Raw genomic sequence first — 22,645 nt, 5'->3', positions numbered from 1 at the left:
CCCTCTCGTGGCCCCGCCACTCACTTCCACGGACCGTCCTCTTGCCCCTCCCCTCCCTCCCATGACTCCGTCACTCACTCCTGTGGCCCCGCCCCTCCACTCCCTCCCATTACTCCGTCACTCACACCCGTGGCCCCGCCCCCTTGGCCCCGCAAGTTTAAATTCCAGCACCGCCCCTGCTGTTTTCCTCCTGCGGCCCCCTGATTATCGCCTGTTTCTATTGGTTACCGGCTGGCGGTCGGGGCCTGCATCGATTGGGCTGGCGAGCTGGGATTTTCGGTCAGAGGCCGAGGTAAACGTCCAGGCTGGGGCGTCGTGTTCGGGGCTCTGAGTGCGCCGGGTACTGGTCGGCCTCTAGCTTTGGTGACGGGTGCTCCGAGCTGCCGGCCCACCTTCCCCTGATCCGCAGCGCCATGTTTCAGGACGCTTCCTCTTCGGTCCTCTGCAGCTTTCGGCTGGTTCCTGATTGCTAAACAGACCTGTCGATCCCACGGGGAATACTGCTGTGGGCTTGTGGCCAGCTCGGGGCAGACTGGCCAGCCGAGCTCTGCTCGGTTTCCCTTCACAATTCTGTGATAGCTGACAGCAAAAGTGTGGGTTCCAGTTGGAAAGTCCTGTGAGCTACCTGGAAATTTGCCCAGCCCATTGATTTACAAAAAAAGAACAGGGTAAAAGCTTGTAGCTCTAATGGAGAACAGGAAATGTCGTGGGATCAAAGCTGCTGATGAAAATGACCTGTTAAAAATAACATCAGGGAAAGAAAACATTGTTTTACACATCAGATTGCTGAACACACATTCTGCTTTAACTCATTTCGAAGCAGAATTGAGGATGCATTCCTGTTTCTTCTGTATTTGGAGGAGTTGTGTGATAAAGGGCCAGCCCGTTGAGGCAACTGGCTAAGGATGAAAAATCTAGGAGAGCACATTCATGGAATGGCAACATTGATGAATTTTGGTTTATTATTTACTGGCAAAGTATTGTGCAGGATGTTATTTACTCCAGTTAAATTAATAATTGACTTTTCTGGTTTTCGTCCGCCTTGAAATCGATGATGATTTCCAACAATAAGCAATATTTTTATTGTTTGCAGTTAACTAGAATGTTTGCCAATCAAGAGGTGAGGCTGTCATTGGGACACCTTTGTAAGGTGTGCTCCAGAACGGGCTACATGCTTTCAGATGAGTTTGTTTAGTTTTTTTTTGCTCCTGTGTCAATGGGAGTGTTTTATTAGCTGTCAGTGTTCTTTGCAGACATCAGGAGGTTATGTGTTTGTTAGCACGGGACGTCACTCAAGCTGTGTTGATCCTAGGTTCCTGAAATGTTCTTTATGACTTCCTGGAGGTGGATATTTACAACATTTGTGTGGTGGCTCCGAAGCCAGATTGAGCAGCAGTGGTCTGTTGTTGGGTAGAGCAGGGTGAATGAAGCCGTGTGTTGTGTTCTGCCTCTGCTGCCCCTAAGTGTTACCTGGTCAGTTTCGTACGAGATCCAGTCCTAGCTTGACCTTGGCTGTAGCATTCGAGAGGTGTTGCCAGTAGTTCAAAGTACGATTGAGAGTGAGGCCCAGGTATTTTGGCATTGGGTTGTGTGAGAGTGGTGGCCACAGAACTGGTTATGAAGTTCTTACCTGGCCTTGAGTTGTTCAGATGCAAGATTGAAGCCACAGTCTTGGGAGAGTGTTTGGTTGTAGTCTCGATTTTCTGAAGTAGGTTGCCAGAGAACAAAGATCGTCAGTGAGTATTTTCTCAATGTCCTGAAGTTCTTTAGCCAGGAAATCCAGAGCCAAAATGTCAGTATTCGTGAAGATCTGAGGGTGGTAGATCATTGTAATATATGTTGAAGAGGACTGATTCCCTTTGGGATCCTGTTGTTATGCATGTGTAGTTGATTTGATCTTCCAAGAGGCACATGGAACTGTTAATCATGGAGTTGATTGGTTGTAGGGTTTTCACATGGCAGATGATTTTGGGAAAATTTCATCAGCATGCCTGTGCACCACACTGTCTCAACCATAGTATAAGTTAACAAAGGTGGTACCTGTCTTCAATCTTAACCTGGGAACTGACCTGACTGATGCCAGATCAGGGAATATGTTAGCTCTTGCTCCATGAGGAACAACTCCAGTTGTGACCATGGCTATCCAAGTCAGTCCATCGCCCTTCTAACCTTCTGCCTTAAGAGATTAATTCCTGATAGCATCGCTGTGTCAGCTGAAGGTGTTGAATGGATCATTAACTCTAGCCATATGAAAAAAAAGTTAATAAAATTAAAAGATGGCATATGCCCAATAAGGGAATAGAAAATTGAACAGCACAACACTTGCATGGGTGTTTGTGGTAGCTAGGAACAGGTCTGCACCCGATTTTAGATAACGAGCTACCTTCCTAGTTGGGAGTCTTGTTCAAATAGCTGCGAGAGACTTGTAAAGCAGAGGTGTTACATGTACAGAATTTAGTATAAGATGGTGGAGTTTAAGTACATTAACAATAGCAGTTCAGGAACAACTGGCTCAGCGTCTGAATAAACATCACAAACAGATGGTCTGGTCATTATCATTGCTGTTTGCAGGAGCTTGCTGTGTGCAAATTGGCTGCCTCGTTTCTTCCATTGTAACTGACTGCATCCCATTGGCTGTAAAATGCTTTGGGATATTCTGTGGTTATGAAAGGTGCTATATAAAATGCAGATTTTTGAATTTCGCTTTCTGAAATTTCGAAGATTACTAAGAGTGGGGTGTTTATTTCCCCTTGTATCATTTTTTAAATATTATCTAAGATATTGGGAAGGGAAGTGTATTGAAATCGATCCTGAAAGCAAAAACTAAAGGGGGTTACCATTGATCAGAAATGGAACTGGACTAGCCATATTAATTCTGTGGCTACCAGGGTGGGTGAAAGGCTAGGAATCTTATGGCGAGTAACTCGCCTCCTGACAACCCCCCACCCCCCCAACCCACCCACCCCCCAACCCCAAAGCCTGTCCACCATCTATCTACAAGGCACAAGTCAGGAATGTAATGGAATACTCTCCACTTGCCTGGATGAGTGCAGCTCCAACAACACTCAAGAGGTCATCACCATCCAGAACAAAGCAGCCTTCTTGATTGCTCCCCATTCCACGAACATTCAAACCCTGCACCACCGATGAACAGTGGGGCAGTGTGTACCATCTACAAGATGCACTGCAGTAACTCGCCAAGGTTCCTTAGGCAGCACCTTTTTAAACCCACGACCACTACCATTTAGAAGGACAAGAGCACCAGATACCTGGGAACCCCACGAACTGGAGGTTCCCCTCCAAGTTACTCATGACCCTGACTTGGAAATGTATGTTGCTGAGGCAACATCCTGGAACTCCCTCCCCAACAATACAATGGGTGTACCTACACCTCGAGGACTGCAGCGTTCAAGAAGGCAACTCACCACCACTTTCTGAAGAGAAACTAGGGATGGGCAATAAATGCTGGCATAGCTAGTGGCGCCCACATCCTGTACTTGAATTTTTAAAAAATGAAGCCACCAACTTGTAAATTTGTTCATTGTTCGTAATGTGCAAATTGTAAAAATCTTGCTGTTGTGCAACATACAGGGTCAGCTCTGCTGTGAGGTGGCATTATAGGTATATGTAATATAATGTAGTAAGTGATATGAAAAAAAGTATTTTAAAAATATTTTTATTGGTTTTGCATTTATTTGTAACACATTGGCAGAAAAAAAAAAGTTGAAAAGGGAAAAGATGAACAGATATGAATGCATAAGAAACATGTGTTTTGGCAGCAAGGTAGCATCGTGGTTAGCACAATTGCTTCACAGCTCCAGGGTCCCAGGTTCGATTCCCGGCTGGGTCACTGTATGTGTGGAGTCTGCACGTTCTCCCCGTGTCTGCGTGGGTTTCCTCCGGGTGCTCCGGTTTCCTCCCACAGTACAAAGATGTGCGGGTTAGGTGGATTGGCCATGCTAAATTGCCCTTAGTGTACTAAAAAAGTTAAGTGAGGGTTGCTGGATATAGGGTAGATATGTGGGCTTGAGTAGGGTGATCTTTGCTCGGCACAACATCAAGGGCCGAAGGGCCTGTTCTGTGCTGTACTGTTCTATGTTCTATATATACAGATACAAGGTATATAAACATTGGGCTCACAGTGATCAGTTACCACAGCTGTACTGTTTAACTATCTACATGTTGCCCCATGGTATTAAAACGTACTAGGGGCATGTTTGAGACAACCAAGGCATAGCCTGTTGCCCCCTTTTTGGTTGCTGGTCACAGACAGGTTTGGCACAGTAGCAACCTTGGGGAACTAACGGACAAGCTCCAGCTCCAGAAAGGGAGTGAGCTCCGATATGTACAACTAAGGAACTTCTTCCGCAAGGAGACTGCAACGTTCCCCCAGCTACCCGGTCACACCCAACTGGACAGACCTCTGACATCGGACGCACGAGGGGCATTTACTGTGCTGATATATCCGGAAGACTGATAGAGGAGGTAAGGGCCCCGCTGGACGAGACACGGGAAAAGTGGGAGGAGGAGCTGGGGCTACGGATAGGGGGAGGACTCTGGATAGAAGCACTGCATAAGGCAAACTCTACCACCTCATGTGCGGGGTTGAGCTTAATGCAGATAAAGGTAGTGCACAGGGCGCACTTGACTAGAGCACACATGAATGGGTTCTTCCTGGAGGTGGAAGGCAAATGTGAATGTTGCCAGGGAGGTCTGGCCAATCAGACTCTCATGTTCTGCTTCTGTCACAGAATTCTCTGTTTTTTTCAAGGACATGTCCATGGTTGTGGGGTGAGGGTATAGCTATGCCCGCTATTGGTGATCTTCGGGGTATCGGAACAGCCGGAGCTCTTTACAGGGAGAGGGGCATCTGCCCTAGCCTTTGCCTCCCAGATTGCCTCTGGAAACTCCTGCTTGGTTGGAGGTCAGCAACACGGTCCATGGCCGCTGACTGGCTGTTCGACCTCGTGGAATTCCTCAAACTGGAAAAGATAAAATGCGCCATCAGAGGATCAGAGAAAAGTATTTTCAATAAATTACAGTTAGCCCAAACACGACGAGGACAGTTTCAAATTAACAAAACGCTGGCACAGTGTTTAGCGCTGCTGCCCCACGACACCGAGGACCCTGGTTCGATCCCAGATTCGATGTCCATGTGGAGTTTGCATGTTCTTCCCGTGTCTGTGTGGGTCTCACCCCCACAAACCCAAAGATGTGCAAGGTAGGTGGATTGGCTACGCTAAATTGCCCCATAATTGGAAAAAATAATAAATAACTTTAATAAACAAAATTTTTTTTTTTAAATGATCAAAAGGCTCATTTACAAATGCTGTGTAGTTCTCATACTAATCAACCATGGAGCAGTGGAGGTAAATCCTAATCATCTTCATTCCAAGGTTGTTTTAAACGAGACCCAATCAAGTCTGTACATTCATGTTGCAGATTAATTAATGTTTTATATTTCTTAGTGGAAAAACACGCTGGAATCATTAAGAAGCATCTTGATAAACTAATGTAGGCTGAATTGCCCTTCTAGTTTGTATCTAGCGACTTTTTGTTTTGTAGGTATATATGGCCTTTCCTCTCATAGTGTGCATGTTAAACATTCACTGCAGTTTATGGACCTGCTTTTACAGATTTTACCAGTCTACAATCTCTGAAGGAATCCAATGTCGAACCGGGTATATGTGGACCCAAAAGGCAATTATGATGACTATCAATATCCAGTCGTGTTTCTGCCACCATACGAGAATCCCCCTGCCTGGATCCCAGTACAGGAGGTAACTACATTGTTTATCTAAGTTCTTTTTAATCTTGTGTTTGTGACATCGACCATTGTGGTACTGAGTAATGCAGACAAAAAAGCCCAGACTTGATACCTGATCTTTTGAATGAACTGGAATACTGTGAGCAGTTTTGGTCCCCTTATCTACGGAAAGATATACTGGCATTATGGCAGCCAGAGAAGGTTCACTCGGTTGATCCCGGGTATGAAGGGATTTTCTTATGAGGAGAGGTTGAGTTGGTTGGGCCTCTACTCATTGGAGTTCAGAAGACTGAGAGGTGACCTTATTGAGACTTGTAGGGTTCTCATGGGGTTTGACAGGGTAGATGCTGAGAGGTTGTTTCCACTTGTAACTTCATTGCAGTGTTATTGAAAGCCTACTTGTGACAATAATAATATATATTAGAGAAAGTATCGTAAAGTAGGAAAGAGTACAGAAGGCATCCCATGTTTAGAGCAGAGTCAACTAAAGACATGACCACCAGTGGTAAAGCAACTTAAAACCAGGGATACTGAAGAGGCCAAAATTAGATGATTACAAATATCTCAGAGGTTGGTGGGGTTGGAGGAGATTTTAGAGAAGTGGGGGTGGGGGGAGGGGGGGGGGGGGGGTTGGCGGCGGCAAGGTCATAAAATGATTTGTAAACAAGGATGAAAATTTTAAAATTGAAGAATTTGCTTGACTGGGAGCCAATGTATGGCATGTCATTGAGCATAAGGGTGCCAGGTGAATGAGTCATGGTACTAGTTAGGACACACAGCAGATCTGGAGTTTACAGAGGGTATATTTTGAGAGATCAGCTAGGAGTGCATTGGAATAGTCTAGTCCAGCGATTTAAATAATAATCTTTATGATTGTCTCAAGTAGTAGGCTTACATTAACACTGCAGTGAAGTTACTGTGAAAGTCCCCTAGTCGTCACACTCTGGCACCTGTTCGGGTACAGTAAGGGAGACATGCATGAGGATCTCAACAGCAGGTGAGCTGAGGCAGGAGAAAAGTAAGATAATTTTACGGAGGTGAAATGGGCAATCTTGCGGAGTGTCGTCAGCATACATGCATTTGAAAATTAATATTGTGCTTTCAGATGTTGTCAAAAAGGGGCAGCATGTAAATGAAAATTAAGAGGGAGTCGAGGATCATTCCTTGGCGATACCAAAGGTAACTGTGCAGGAGGTGGAGCCATATTAAGTAATACTCTGGTTACAATACGACAGATGAGAATGGAACTGGGTGAGAGCTTTTCCACTACGTTGGATAGCAGAGGGGAGGTGTTGGAGAAGGATGATGTGGTTAGCCATGTAGTCAAGATGTACGAGGAGGAATAATTTTGTTTTATCACAGGAAACATAGGATGCCATTTTGTGTCTGATCAGTTTTGGTAATATTGCAAGGTGAAAACTTGATTGGAGGGATTCAATCATGGGGCTCAGGGCTCAGGAAAGATGAGCACTGGATTTGGGAGGTGACAACATGTTCAAGGACTTTGGAAAGAAAAGGGAGGTTGGAAATGGGCAGTGGTTTAAAAGGTGGGGGTCAAGGATTTAATTTTGAGGAAAGCGATGATGAAGGAGAGAGGAACAATAGCTGAAGAGAAAGGAAAATCAATAATATTAACTAACATGTAGACCAAGAGGGGAAATTTGGTGGTCAGTAGTTTAATTGGAATAGGGTACAGAAAGCAGGAGTAGGATCTCGTGGATAAGATGTACTTGGGATGGGTTTGTTAAAATTAATTTACGGGATGTGGGTGTCACTGTTTAGGCCAGCATTTATTGACCATCTTGAGTTGCCATTGAGAAGGTGGTGGTGAGCTGCCTTCTAGAAACGCTGCAGTCCCTGATGTGTAAGTATACCCACAGTGCTGTAGGGAGGGCGTTCCTGGATTTTGAATCAGCAACAGTGAATGAATGGCGGTATATTTCCAAGTCAGGATGGTGAGTAACTTGGAGGAGAACCTCCATGTGATGGTGTTTCCAGGTATCCGCTGCTCCTGTCCTTCTGGATGTGGGTTTGGAAGGTGCTGCTCAAGGAACCTTACCGATAAAGTCCAGTCACCAGCAGAGGTATATATTTGGAAGAGCGTCCGCAACATCATCTCTGGATCCTATGAGGTTTCATGGCATCAGGTAAAACATGGGCAAGGAAACCTCCTGCGAATTACCACATACTGATTTCCCCCCCCCCCCCTATATGATGAATTAGTACTCTTCCATGTTGAATACTGAGTGGCAAGGGTGCAGAATGTACTCTGGGTGGGGGACTTCAATGTCCATCACCAAGAGTGGCTCAGTAGCACCACCACATATCATGTTGGTCAAGGTCCAAAAGGACATAGCTTGACTGGGCCTAGGAGGTGGTGAGGATACCAACAAGAAGGAAACACATACCTAACCTCTCCTTGCCAACCTGCCTGCCGCACATGTATCTGTCCATGACAGTATTAGCAGGAGTGACCATTGCCCAGTTCTTGAGATGAAGTCTTCATGTTGAGGATACTCTGTAATGTGTTGTGTGATATACATGCTATGTTAAATGGGATAGATTTTCAACAAATCTAGCAACTCGACTGGGTGACAATGAGGCTCTGTGGGCCATCAGCATCAGCAAAATTGTACACAACCACAATCTACAATCAATGGCTCGGCATCTTCCCCCACTCTATCATTACCACCAAGTCGGGGAATCAACCCTGGTTCAATGAAGTATGCCAGGAGCAGTACCACGTATATTTAAAAATAAGGTGTCAACCTGGTGAAGCTGCAGGACTAAAAGCATTAACAGCACGCGTTAAATAGAGCTAAGTGATTCCACAGCCACTGGATAAAATCTAAGCTCTGCAGTCTTGCCACATCCAGCTGTGAATGGTGGTGAATAATTGAACACCTCGCTGGAGGAATAGGCTCCACAAATATGCTTACGAACAATTTTGGGGGAATCTCCGCACACCAATGCAAAAGAAAAGACAGAAACATTTGCGACAATCTTCAGCCAGAAGTACCATATGGATAATAAATCTCGGCATCGCCTGGATGTCTCAAGCATCACAAATGTAAGTCTTCAGAGAATTCGATTCACTACGTGATATGAAGCATTGACTAAGGGCATTGGAAACTGCGAAGGTATATGGCTCCTGACAATATTCCAGTAATAGTACTGAACACCTGTGCTCCAGAGCTTGCCACGCCCATAAACAAACTTCCAGTACAGCTATAACACTGGCATTTACCCAGCATACCTACACCACATGCACTCCCATTGGCTCCAGAAGGCAGCTCACCACCACCTTCTCAAGGTCAATTAGGGATGGGTGATAAATGCTGGCCTAGCCAGCGACATGCACATCCTGTAAATGATTTTTTAAAACCGTAACCCAAACAAACCTGGATTTATTATACTTAAAAGATAGCTTGTGCCTATCCAATAAGGTCAGAGTTGATAGTGGGAGCCGTTAAACAAGTTGATTATTATGATGTGGAGATGCCGGCATTGGACTCTGGTGAGCACAGTAAGAAGTCTTACAACACCAGGTTAAAGTCCAACATGTTTGTTTCAAACACTAGCTTTCGGAGCTCTGCGAAGCACACCTGAGGAAGGAGCAGTGCTCCGAAAGCTAGTGTTTGAAATAAACATGTTGGTCTTTAACCTGGTGTTGTAAGACTTCTCACTAAGTTGATTATTGTTAGACTAGCAGGAGAGTCGAGAGGATCTCCACCGACTTAATTACAAGTTTTGAATTAAATATGTAATTCCCAGATGAAAAGAGGTTTATACTGTTGATCAACAAAGAAGTTCCTTGAAAGGGATAGAAATTCTGGTGAAAGGGTTGTTAACTCCAGTAACAATATAAGTATTCACATGGGTTTTGCTGCTGCAACAATTAATTTAGATTGCTGTGGACATCCCAGAGTATGCCATATTGTCTTGGAGATGGGCTCTGGGGGTCGAAGGATTTTGTTTAACTTATCTGGATGTTTGCTCAGCAAGCAGTTGCAGACTAGAAATAATGAATAGAACTGAATAGCGTGAGTCTCTTATGTTAGTGGTTCATGCATTGTTTAATTTTAACAAAAGATTTGTTTTTGTTTAAAAACATGAAATTTATTTTACCTGAGTTTCTTTCAGTTCATCATTGGGTGTTTCTCTTTGAATATTTCATCTTTAAAGGGGTCATCCACATCTCGCATATGTGGAGATGTAAGATAACCTAGGGTAAGATGAAAGTTCAGGGAAAGAGATTTTGGTAGCAAAGAAGTCCATGAGCTCCTTGCAATTATTGATGGAGGAGATGGGCAGGAGGGACTTTAGACTTTGCAGTTCTTTAGCAAGTATTTGATCGGTGAACTTTTTTGTTTGTTTGCTATTTATATGAATTAGACTGTTTAAAGAGTGCTTTTGCTTGAAGGAGTAACTCTTATGAGCTAGTAACGCAATCAGTGAACTAGTCCAGAGCAATGCTGCAAGTAAGCTGCACTTGCACCAAACATACAAAATAATTAAGCAGACAAGATTAACGTTTCAAAATGTAATTTTCTTTCTAATTAAACTTAAAGCGTATGTTATGAAATAAGCCACCCTAAACTGTGATGCTTGAGAGTTGTGAGGTGGTATTTTAAGAATTTTTGTCCTTTCTGTACTCTGGTCAGTGAAGGTGCAACATTAGGCATTAACTTATTTGGACTTTTCAGGGAATTAAGAATATGGTTCCATGTGAAGTATACAAAATTTAGAAGTGATATTTCATTGATTCTTTAGAGGTTACACCACTCGGACTACAACAATGAGCTGACCCAGTTCTTGCCTCGTATAATCGAGTTGAAAAAACCCTCTGGGGCTCAGGTAATAAACCTTCATCTCCAAGCATGTCTTTGTAAATTAGAGGAAGTTATTAAGCCTTGAGTGTGTTGCCGTCTGTTGACCAATGTTTTTAATGTTGACCAACATCTTTAGTGTTTAAGTTTTTTTTGTGAGGGGTAGGTTTTTTTACCTTTTTTATAACAGTTGTATTCTCAGTCAGTTTAACAAGTAATCCAATGAGTTGCAAAGTTTTGGCTTGCAAAAGGCTGTACTTCATGAGTGGTAGGATAAGGGTTTGATCTGTGATTGCCACAGATAGTGAATTCCTGACCAAATCCAAGGTTGGTCAAAAGGAGGAAGAAAGGAAGACCTGAGAATTCCAATCCACCGAGCATGCTTTCCAATCATCAGCTGGCATAGTGAATTTAATAAGTTAATGGGGAGAGAATTCCAGCCCGATCCATACAAGGATTCTATGTGAGATGAGTTTGAAGCAGACTAATTTCTGTTCCTAGTGGGCATAAGCTCTATATTGGACACAAGCTCCTTTGAATAGTGTTCCAATTTTGTGTGCTGAGTTTTTCCTTGAGCGGTCAATTGGTTCAGTTGATTTGAGGCGAAGGAAATAAGTGGCTGAAAACTGCATCTGCTTGTCAAGCAATGCTGGTTAAATTTTCTGAGTACAGCCCAAAGTAAAGGTGATTTGCTACAAATTTTAAGAAGGGCAATATTAGTTGGAATTTTGTTGTTGTTAATGCCTGGCCTATTCTGTTGAAGCTAATTTAGCACTTGCCGTGGCTGGCACTGGATTACTTGGCAGGGCTTTATCTGAAGGATAACACAATGCTATCTTGGATGTCCTGTAATTCTAGATGTTACACAAACTTTATGTATTTCCTGCAGCTTGGATTCAACATCCGAGGGGGCAAGGCCTCACAGCTTGGCATCTTCATATCAAAGGTTTGTTTTCTTTGCTTAAATGTGTTATGGCTTTGTGCATTTCCGTTAAACATGATGCTCTGGTTAGGTTCTTGAAGTTTATTGCTCGAACAATTCCAAAGGCACAGGTCTGCAACCTATCAGCCAGTGAATAATGAGTATTCAGTTAGCAAGTGGCTGCTGGATGAATTCTGATAAACTCTAATTTTCAAAATGCTGGCCTTCTGCATTTAAATCCAATTCAGGCTGATGTATGGACATTTCTTTTGTCTGCTGGCCTTGAGGGTCTGATGTGAAATGAATTTGTATAGTCTCAATCCTATCCCAGTGATCATGACACCATAGCATGCAGCTTTCCTAATCCAGCACTTAACTGGTAGTGTCACTCACTAAAGCTGATGAAAAATAGAAAAAAAACAAGGTGTTGTAATTGAAATTATTTTGCAAACAATACATCTTCGCCTTGGGACAGAGTAGAAAATCTAACACATTGATGGATCTGTACTTTGTTAATATATTTATGTGTCGCCACACTATATATTCATCTTACAAAACTCGAGACTGAGCTTCTTGGGTGAAGTCAAGTATAGCTTTATTTATGTCAGTTTTAAAGTCAAATCAAGTCAAGTCAAATTTTATGCGAATACAGAATCTAGTAAGTTGTTTTGTCTAACACAAATAAAGATGTTTGAGTTGAATTCACAACACAATTTTGTGGTAATTTCTTCAGATCAAAATGCATAATACAAAAATGAAACAAAAGGAAATAGCTGTTTGCAAAGCAAAGTGAGGATAGGTTTCAAATGTTAGGTTAAAGTTGAATTCAGAGAGAGCGAGATGATTTTGTAGAGAGCAAAAAAAGGTGTTCTCTCGGTCTCATAAGGAAATCATAATCTTTTGAGGCTGTTTCCCCTTTCTGACTGTGATTGGGTTAAAATAACACAGCACAGAAGACCTAGAAGGTTGAGAATATTTTTTTAACTAAGAATGGCTATATGTATGTGTGCATTTTCTTGAATACTAACACAAACATTCTGTCAATTGCCTTTTACAATAGGTGATTCCTGATTCAGATGCAGATCATGCAGGACTGCAGGAGGGAGATCAGGTCCTTGCTGTGAATGACATTGACTTTCAAGATATAGAACATAGCAAGGCAAGTACCAGAGTCAGAACACAAAGGTATAGAATTAGAATGTTTATAATGGCATGTTATGTCAATTTTTAAAACAAAAGGTACATGGGCTATGAGTTTTGAAAGTTGATGGAAGGGGTCCTCAATAGTGCTATAAAGTGGCACTTAATAACCTGCTCATCGATTCTCAGTTCAGGTTCCATCAGGGCCACTCGGTTCCTGACCTTATTACAGCTTTGGCTTGAACATGGACAAAATAACTTGACTTCAGAGGTGAGAGTGACTGCCCTTGGCATCCAGGCTGCATTTGACCGAGTTTGGTTGAAGTTTAGAAGAGTAAGAGGCAACTTGATTGAAACATACAAGATCCTAAGGGGTCTTGACAAGCTGGATGTTGGAGAAGATGTTTCTTCTCATGGGAGAATCTAGAACTAGAGGTCACTATTTAAAAATAGGAGGTTGCCCATTTGAAATGGAGATGAGGCAAAACTATTTTTCTGAGGGTCGTCAACCTTTGCTTCCATCGCTTTCTTAAGAGAGTTCCAGAGTCTTTGAATATTTTTAAGGCAGAAGGGAATAGATTCTTGGTAAGCATAGGGGTGATGGGTTATCGGGTGGGCAGGATGCAGATTTGAGGTTACTATCAAATCAACCATTATCTCATTAAATGGCAGAGCAGGCTTGAGGGCCCTAATGGTCTACTGCTTGTTCTTGTGTATCAAGGAGCCCTAGCAAAACCGAAACCAGTGGGAATTGGGGAGAAAACTCTCAGTAGGTTGAGATCATAACTAGCACAAAGTAAGATAGATGGTTGTGGTTGTTGGAGGTCAGTCATCACAGCTCCAGGACATCACTGCAGCAATTCCTCAGGGTAGTGTCCTAGCCACCATCTTCAGTTGCTTCATCATAAGGTCAGAAGTAGGGATGTGTGCAATGTTCACAACTCCTCAGATACTGATAACAATAATCTTTATTGTCACAAGTAGGCTTACATTAACACGGCAATGAAGTCACTGTGAAAAGCCCTTCGTCGCAACATTCTGGCGCCTGTTCGGGTAAATGCAGTCCATGCCCAAATGCAGCAGGGCCTGGACAATATCCAGTCTTGGACCGACAAGTCGCAAATAACATTCACATCATGCAATTGCCAGGCAATAACCGTCTCTATCTAACAAGAGAGAATCTAACCATCGCCCCAAGACATTCAATGCTGAATCCTGGGGATTACTATTGACCAGAAATTGAACTGAACCAGCCATATGAATACCGTCCTACAAGAGCAGGCTAGAGGCTGGGAATTCTGCAGAGAGTAACACCCCTCCTGACTCCCCAAAAAGCTTGTCCACAATCTATAAGGCCCAAATCAAGAGTGATGATGAAATGCTCTTCCTTTGCCTGAATGAGTGCATCTCCTATAACACTCCGGAAGCTCAACACCATTTAGGACAAAGCAATCCACTTGATTGGTACCCTATCCACAAAACATCACTTCCTTCACCACCAACACACAGCAGCAGCATGTACCATCTGCAAGATCACAACGTGCGATACAGGAACTCAACAAGTCTCCTTGGACATCACTTTCCAAACCCATGACCACTACCATATAAAAGGACAGCAATACATGGTAACACCTGCAAGCTTCCCTCTAAGTCACTCACCATCCTGACTTGGAAATATATCGCTGTTCTTTCACGGTCGCTGGGTCAAAATCCTGGAACTTGCTCCCTAACAGCACTGTGAGCGTATCTACACCACATGGATTCCAGCCATTCAAGAAAGCCGTTAACGACCACCCCTCAAGGGCAATTAGTGGTGGGCAATAAATCCTGGCCCTAGTCAGCAGAGCACACATTCCTTGAATGAATAAATGATAAAAAAACTCCAATTCAGGATATGCCTTAGTGACCAGTGTGTGGCTGTTAATGGTGATGGGTGTCCCATCCGCATGATTGATCTTTCAGTTTTGTATCTTGAGCCTGATAAAACTTGTCTGATCACACAAGAGACTAACATCAGCTATTTGTGCATCATGTTTCATCACTTGGGTTAAAGTTCAAGGGAATTTAAATGACAGTTATTTTTTTTTTATTTTTGATGATCGGACATGGTGCTAATGTTGGATGGGTTCTGGTTCAGATAACTTGTGTTTATTATGGCAACAAAACATTGTTCCTGTTAGGAAAAATAAATCATCTATTTCCTTTCCAAGCTTTTTTCTTGTTTGAGTTGTATTCATTTCTGTTCTTTAGGCTGTTGAGATCTTGAAATCTGCCAAAGAAATTACAATGAGGGTTCGCTATTTTCCATACAGTAAGTAGAAACCTAATTGTTTTGGGCTTTAGAATGAAGCCTGTTTTGCCATTTGTAATGAAATTGTGGCTGATCTCAAATTCATTTATCTGCCTTTGCCTTTGAACCATAAGCCTTTACATCATTATCTGACATGAGTCTAACAATCGGGAGTCATGAAAGTTTCAATCATCTAGCATCCACAGGTGTTGCAGGAGAGTCCCAGATTTTGATTATCCTGTGTAAGAAGAGCTGTTTCCTGATTTCGGTACTAAATGACCTGACCATAATTTTAATATGTTCTCCTGTTCTGGATTCCGTTAACCAAGAGAATAGATGCTCTTAATGTATTCTATTGAATCCTTTTTATTTTAAATAGATCAGTTCGATCACTCCTTAATCTTAGACACTTGAGGGAATGATTAGTCAAGTTAATGCAACTTATCCTCAGTTTATTCCTTTACTCCATGGTATAATTCTGCTGAATCTGCACTGTATGCATTTCCAGATATTGTGTCCAGAAATGAATGTTTGTTCTGACCAAGTCCCAATACAAATGAAGTATAATTTCCCGCCCTTTATATTCCGATCCTTTTAAGATAAAGACTTAATATTTCATTTGCTTTTTTGATTGCTTTTTGTTCCTGTCTACTAAATTTTAGAGAAATCATCTAGAAAATACTGCAATTTGTCTTTCCTGGACTCCCTGGATGACTGTCCCCACATTGAACTTAGCTTGTCAGATTCCACCATTCACTTCATCTGTCTATGTATCTTTGCAATTTCCTGCTCCTTCCTACACTACTTACTACCTCTCCGATGTAGTCACAATGCTCCAGAGTTGCTGTTGTTTCTCTTGCTGCACCTAGTGTTGCACACGGCAGACTTCATCTGTTCCCATGGCGAGGTTTTTCCTGGAACAGGTTACTAGCCTTTTGCCAGAGGCTTATAACTTGAGAGATACTACGCTGCATCAATCATGGTTGACCGTGAATCTCTGCTGCTCTTGCCACCTGCTATTGGCGTGTTGGACAAACTTTACAAGTTGATACTCAACCTGTTGGCTGAGTTGTGAACACGCCTTCCTTGGTCATCAGGCACTGGGGTAGGAATTGCACCCAGAGCATGTGGCTCAGGCAGGAACATTACCCACTGCGCCACAAAACTCCACTCCAATCAGAGTATTTATATTCTGTCTCCTACCTCACAATCAATTTTCAACCAAGTTGTAAGGTTGCCAATCTTTGTACCAACCTTATCGAATGTCCTCAAAGTCCATGCAGCTGATAGCAACAGATGATGGAGAATGCCATGACCGATCGCTGCACGACCCTGCTGACACCCGCCCATGGCCCATCCGTGGGTTTACCCTGAGTTTGAAAAATCCTAGCTTGGGGTGTAGCATTCTTTCTGAATGCTGTGGGTTCAAGTTCCCCTCCAGAGACTTGAGCATACTTCAGTGCAAAATTGAGAGTGTATCAATGATGTCATGTTTTGCTTGAGATGTTAGTATGGCCCTGCATGTGCCACCACGGATGGATGTGCAAAATCCAATTGCACAATTTTGAAGAAAACTAGAGGAGCTCTTCCCAGTATCCTGGCTGATACTTATTTCTCAGCCAACACAAAATAAAAAATAGGTTACCTGGTCATTATCCCATTGTTGTTTGTAGGAACCCGGTGAGTACACATTGGCTGCTATGTTTCCTACCATACAACAGTATTCAAAAATAATTTGGTAGCTGTAAAATGCTTTGGTAGGTTGTCTTGTGGTGCGGTGGGTAGCATCCTTTCCTCTGAGCCAGAAGCTCCAGGTTCAAGTCCCACCCTAAGACTTGATCGCCACAAAGGTATGTTCACAATGCAGTCAAACAGGTTGAGTGCGTCAACCTGCAAATCCTTCCAACAAGCCAATGGTTGGTGGTAAAAGCGGGAGAGATTCCGAATCAGCTATGCTTACTGTGAAGTGGCACCCCTCGAGCTATAACCCCTGGTCAGCACCACTAGATATGGGAAGAGAATAGGAGAGCACTTTGGGAAGTCCTGAAAGTATGCAGGGTACCAAATAAATGCAGTGGCCATTTCATGTGTTTGGATAGTGTTGACAGATTGTTGATCTCAACTAAACCTAACCCTGTCTGGTCAAACCACACTTGTCTAGCAGCGGTAACTGGACAATTTAAAACATATGGTCGTTTTTTATATACTCCCCTTGGTTGGCCAGGGATACTGAGGCCAGTTGTAGCACCCTAAATGTGATCCACTTCTAATGCAGTGCATTACCAGTCTGGGTTCTTCCTGATCTCTATGCTGCTCTATGTACTGCAAATGTCAATGCATTTATCTCCTGACCTAATCACTTTTGGATCGAAAATTGAAATGTAATTCCTTGACAAAGCAATTTTTAATTGTGACAATCGGGTGAGATGGGGCTGAATGCCACCCCTCTTTTCCCTTTCCTCCTTTGACTTGAACAGAGTTAACAAAAGATATACTTGCCAATTCTGTGTATAGCTAATTGCATGATGTGACCATAAAAGAGAAATCACAAATTTTCTTGAATTTTTAAAAAGGATAGTTTTTACTGGAAGCAAAATAAATTTTAAAATGCTCCAACACACACTCTTTAAAAAGTTCATACATACAAACAAATAAATGACAAAATGGGAGGATAGATTAAGCAATTTGGAGTCCAATAAAATTTCAGGAGGATACTGCACTGCTAGCTTCAGACAGAATTCTGTTTTTGGAGCATGGTGATTTTGAAGATGCAGACAGAAAATTAATCTTCTGGAGACAGTAGTGCTGGTTGAGTTATTTTCAAAATCGCTCTGGAGCACCCGGATAGTCAAAATCAGTTCACAACTTGCAAGTTGGGGAGAGAGAGAGCGTGCGAGTGAGGGAATCCAGGCAGGGTCTTGCTCATTCAGCATCTCAGTTGCTTGTTCTCTTCTGCAGAGAACATGGTGCTTAAACACACAAAGGGTTGACTTGTCTCTAACTGCCCTGTGACTCAAATATGGTTAGGGTTAGTTAAATCAAGGCTTGGAATTCTTGTCTCAGCCAGGATCTCATTTTCCAAGTTATCATGTAGAATCATAGAATTCATAGTGTAGAAGGAGCCTATTCGGCCCTTGGAAAGAGCACCCTATTTAAGCCCACACCTCCACTGTATCCTGACCTAACCTTTTTTGGACACCTAAGGGCGATTTTGTGTGGCCAATCCCCCAAATCTGCACATCTTTGGACCGTGGGAGGAAACTGGAGCACCCGGAGGAAACCCACGCAGTCAGGGGGAGAAAGTGCAAACTCAACACAGGCAGTCACCTGAAGCCGGAATTGAACCTGCATCCCTGGAGCTGAGGCAGCAGTGCTAACCACTGTGCCACTGTATGAGAGGTGACCCAAAACCTGGTCATTAGTAGACTTTAAGGAGAATCTTGGAGATTAATAAATACATCTCCCAGCAAGTCTTAAAATGGATTGGGATATTACTGTAACTAGTGATTTCCTCATTATTAGTGCACTGGTTAACACATTCTCATGTTAAATTCCTGTCGACTTCAACACGGGGAGGCTGTGGCTCTGAAGCTAACATTCTGCTTTGGCCAACCAGGAAACTCCTGCTCTTATTGCCTTGGCTGTATTAGATTTGCAGGTCGATGAGGATCTAAACAGAGTGGGGATGCATGGCTTTTCTTTTGTTTGTTGTGTAGGGTATGATGAAAGGTCATAATTCAGCAGAGATGCTAACAAGAATTGTACTCCATTTATATTATAGCACAACCTTTTACAAATGGGGATTCACAAACTCCAGAAACAATGTTGTAATATAAATGAGGAAAATTGCTGTTGACCAAAGCAAATGGATTTCACTCGTAGGCGCATCTCTCTTTTTGTTGTATGTAGCTTAAGCTGTTAGCTCATCCATGCAATATAATTTTGTTTTACATTTGCTGGCTTGACTAATCTACCCTCTGATGGTAAATATGGGAAACTTACGAAAAAATATTTTGTCGCATGCACAGTTTTAGGATTGGAAGCTACTTAAATTCTTCATCCTTGTAAATTGGATTGTCTGATTTTATCTTCTTTATTCTTTCAGACTTTCACAGACAGAAGGAAAGGACAGTTCACTAAGAGGAGGCCCTGCTGATAAATAACCATAAGAGTGGAATCACTGTGCCTTAGAAATTAAGATGTCTGGTCAGCTGAGTACAACACCCAGAAGTTGGTTCAATTTGGAGTGAGATTCTGAAATTTGGGATTTCTATTTGTTGGGCAAATTTGGAATTTATAAACTTTCTTCCAGTGCTATTTCACTAGTATTTACAGTCAGTTTCTGTCAGTGTAAATTGTTAGACATTTTCTGAACAATTGGGGGAAACGCTAATGTTCTAGTATTAAGTGAAAATCAGACAGGTGCCTGGTTCCATAACTGTCTCGTGATTCAGTAAGGATCTCAAACCTACTAACATCAGAAACTTCCAACTCCACCTAAGTGAATACCTAGCAGGCCACTACTAATATTTATACAAATTGTATAGTGGACTCAAATTTTTAATGACATGCTACACAAGGATTTTCAAGGAGACTTCCATGTGTTGCTTCAAAATCATATCTTGGAAATATGTGGACTACCTTCTGTCTCAACAATGCTGGTTATAATCCTGCTTAATTCTTTCCATATAACTATGTAACGAATATGGTCTTCATGTTTAATGCAAGTTGTCTGCATTTAATTAGCATACCTTTAAAAACGATATTTAAATAGCTACCATCAACAAGGCAATATTTGTCTAGTAAATGGTATTGAGCCATCGAACAAACGCTCTGGAATCTGTTTCAAACTTCCCACTGAAAACAATAGCAGTCACATGATCAAGAGCACTTTCTCAACGTGTCGGCGTAGGTTTCTTCTGAGTGCTCCGGTTTCCTCCCAAGTCTCGAAAGACGTGCTATTAGGTAATTTGGGACATTCTGAATTCTCCCTCTGTAACTGAACAGGCGCTGGAATGTGGCGACTATGGGAATTTCACAGTAACTTAATTGCAGTATTAATGCAAGCCTACTTGTGAAACTAAATCATAATCCTCCACTTATAATAAAGTTTCTTGAACATTCAAATATTGAGCATAATCCTCAGAACCTTACGATTTACTGAATCAAATGCTTTGGTCAGGTTGGTGAATGCAATGAAGAGTTCATGTTTTTGTTCTCAAACATTAGTAAGAAAGACCAAGCCAGAGATTTCTCTGGAAGGTCTAAAGCCACACTATCTCTGAGGATTTCCTCAGCCACAGGAAATAGATGATTCAGGAGAATGAATGTCAGGATTTTCGCTGCTGTGAACAAGAGGAAAATAACTTGATAATTTCCACTGCATGATTTCTCTTCCTCTTGAATATAGATACTGAATGGTGAATATAATTTCAGTATGTTGTGGATTATAATTGACTAGTGTACATTTGTTAAACCCTTTACGCTTAACTGATTAACATTTTGAATTTTTGTTTTATGTATATGAGAAAGATTGGATTCTATTAAAAATCCTTATTTGTCTTTGCAGGTTGTTAGCTAGTCTTTGTCTCTGATCGTGTACTACACATTACCTTGATTTCCAGATTGATTAAATAAAACCACTTTATTCTGGTATAACTTGTTTTCCATGATTTAAACTCAATTTATTTCACAATGCCTGAAACTAAAAGAAAATGCAGCTATATAATATGCAGAGTGTTTTGATTTCTTCAGTCTGACTTCAGTCCTTACCGTGAAGTCTGCATTTTGTGACAGCTTTAATAGTTGTTCCCATCAATGGTTGGTAGAATCCACCTGATGACTTTTGGAACGTTTCTTAGTCTCAGGAATGGAGAATCCCACCCATGGAGTTTAAAAAGAAAAGCAGACTTAAGTGATGACGGCGGGACAGTATTCATGGAGTTCTGCAACTGGACCAATTCAGTAACTGTTCAGGGGCTAGCACCGACCTCACATGGGACACAATCGATTCCAATGAGAAAAGGTGCTGGATCTGCGAAAGACACTCAGGAGGTGGACAAGCTGCAGCCACATATACACACCCTCCCCATCCCAGCCAAAAATATGGCAGCGAGGATACCGTCACCAAGATTCACACATGCCGAGCTTGAGGTGCTGATGGACACAGTGGCGGCAAGGCGAGTCACCCTGGATCACGGCCCAGGAAGGAGGCTGCCAGCCGCCACGTGCCTGGGCGCAGGTGGCAGAGGTGGTCAGCACTATGAACAACAACATCCAGACCGGCCTGCACTGCAGGACGAAACTCTTCCCCGGGGGGACTAGGGTGAGTAGGCAGCAACCTTCACCCTGCACCACATGCCAGCACCCATACGGGCTGCCATGGCTGGGTGCCCTGGCCAATGAGGCCAGCAGCTACCCACCCCCAGGGCTACATGTCAGACTGGCTACCACTGTGGGCGGGATTCATTGTTCCCGACATTGGGGGCAGTGCCGGTTTTCTATCCTCTGAAATGGCATCACCACGTCGCGTCTGGAGGGGAACTGCCGGATCTGCAGCCCCTCACCGCGGCAGATGAGAGGACCCTGGATGTATCGGCGGTCGAGAGGAAAGGGAGGTCACCGGGATGGAGATCGGCTGCGGGTGAGGAAGTGAGGCCCTGTTGAGTTGAGGTTCTGGCAGAGGCCCAGGACAGGGTTGCTGCCTCACAGGCAGCCATGTGCCAGAACCACCTGGAAAGTGCAGCGGCACTTGTGTGCCCAGTCACAGCAAGCCATGGCTGGGAACGTCAGTGGCATTGCCCAGCGCTGGCCGATGTGGCACAGACAGAGAAGGAGATGGCTCAGTCACAGACTGAAGTGACACAGACCCAGAAGGTGGTGGCACAATCCCAGGTGGCAATGGTCCGCTCTGTGCTCCATGGCCACGAGCATGCTGGTCCTGGTAGAGACCAGAGTGGGCCTCCAGGACTGGAAACTCCAGGTGACAGGAGTGCGTCGGGGATAGCGCCACTCGTACTCACATCCTAATGAGAATGGGTGAATGTTGTGGGTGGCCTGGGCTTCCACCACTGTCACCCCAGGGATCTGATGGGATTGCATGATGGATCACCGAGGTGGATGATGGAAAGTACTGTGGGCAGGAGTCAGAAGTGATACAATATGGTGCGGTTGTCATTATCCTCCACCCCATGGATCAGTCCCGGTGTTACTGCCAACCCAGGTCCTGCACCCTGTAGTGCAGCAGGTATGCATCACTTATCAGCTGTTCATAGTTATACCTCTTTCAGTTTGTGTAGAGTGGCCTGGTATCTGCAGGTGCTCGTAGGGGGACTTGGATTCCTTCGATCTGCACCTGGTGCATCCCGATAATGGAAAACCCATGGCCTGGACATCCTGGTGGGCTCAGTCCACGTTGAAATGTATTGTACCAGCTTTGACGGATTAGATGCACTTCTGCACCAAAACCTGAGAGATCCCGGAAAGGTCCCCACTCTGTGCCTGGAAAGATCATGTGGGCAAAAAGGTTCAGAGTAATCGTCACGAACGGTATGTGGTCAGTGTGGTGCACAGCAAGGTGACTGCCTTGTAGACTGCTTCAGTGGCGGTCTGTGCCTGGACATTGCCCCAGTCCCATGTGGGGTCACTCCCGCCGCTTAGCCCATCCCCCGGCCCTGGACTGGCCCCCCATCCCAGCC

The 22,645-nt window shown here is 43.4% G+C and overlaps 1 protein-coding gene across 2 annotated transcripts; it reads left to right on the top strand.

Annotated features, from left to right (window-relative positions):
* The first annotated feature begins 126 nt into the window (after window positions 1-126).
* Window positions 127-20,606, top strand: pdzd11 (PDZ domain containing 11). Of its 2 annotated transcripts, XM_038775007.1 has the most exons (7): window positions 127-292; window positions 5,637-5,780; window positions 10,541-10,624; window positions 11,486-11,542; window positions 12,579-12,677; window positions 14,909-14,969; window positions 19,054-20,606. In XM_038775007.1, exons 2-7 carry the CDS (start codon window positions 5,670-5,672, stop codon window positions 19,086-19,088), a joined length of 447 nt encoding a protein of 148 aa, XP_038630935.1. In that variant the 5' UTR covers window positions 127-292; window positions 5,637-5,669; the 3' UTR covers window positions 19,089-20,606. The 2 variants fall into 2 exon arrangements, with proteins under 2 accessions (XP_038630935.1, XP_038630936.1); XM_038775008.1 differs by lacking the exon at window positions 10,541-10,624.
* Window positions 20,607-22,645: the final 2,039 nt, after the last annotated feature.

Source organism: Scyliorhinus canicula, chromosome 17, assembly GCF_902713615.1.
Source record: "Scyliorhinus canicula chromosome 17, sScyCan1.1, whole genome shotgun sequence".
Taxonomy (NCBI): Eukaryota; Metazoa; Chordata; class Chondrichthyes; order Carcharhiniformes; family Scyliorhinidae; genus Scyliorhinus; species Scyliorhinus canicula.
Note: the sequence above shows the minus strand (reverse complement) of the source record. Positions and strands in the feature narration are given on the sequence as shown.

Coding starts and splice junctions, on each gene's coding strand:
- pdzd11 (XM_038775007.1), top strand. CDS start 5,670: ATGTCGAACCGGGTATATGTGGACCCAAAAGGCAATTATGATGACTAT. Junction 11,543..12,578: donor TTGGCATCTTCATATCAAAG/GTTTGTTTTCTT, acceptor CTTTTACAATAG/GTGATTCCTGATTCAGATGC. Junction 14,970..19,053: donor GGTTCGCTATTTTCCATACA/GTAAGTAGAAAC, acceptor TTATTCTTTCAG/ACTTTCACAGACAGAAGGAA.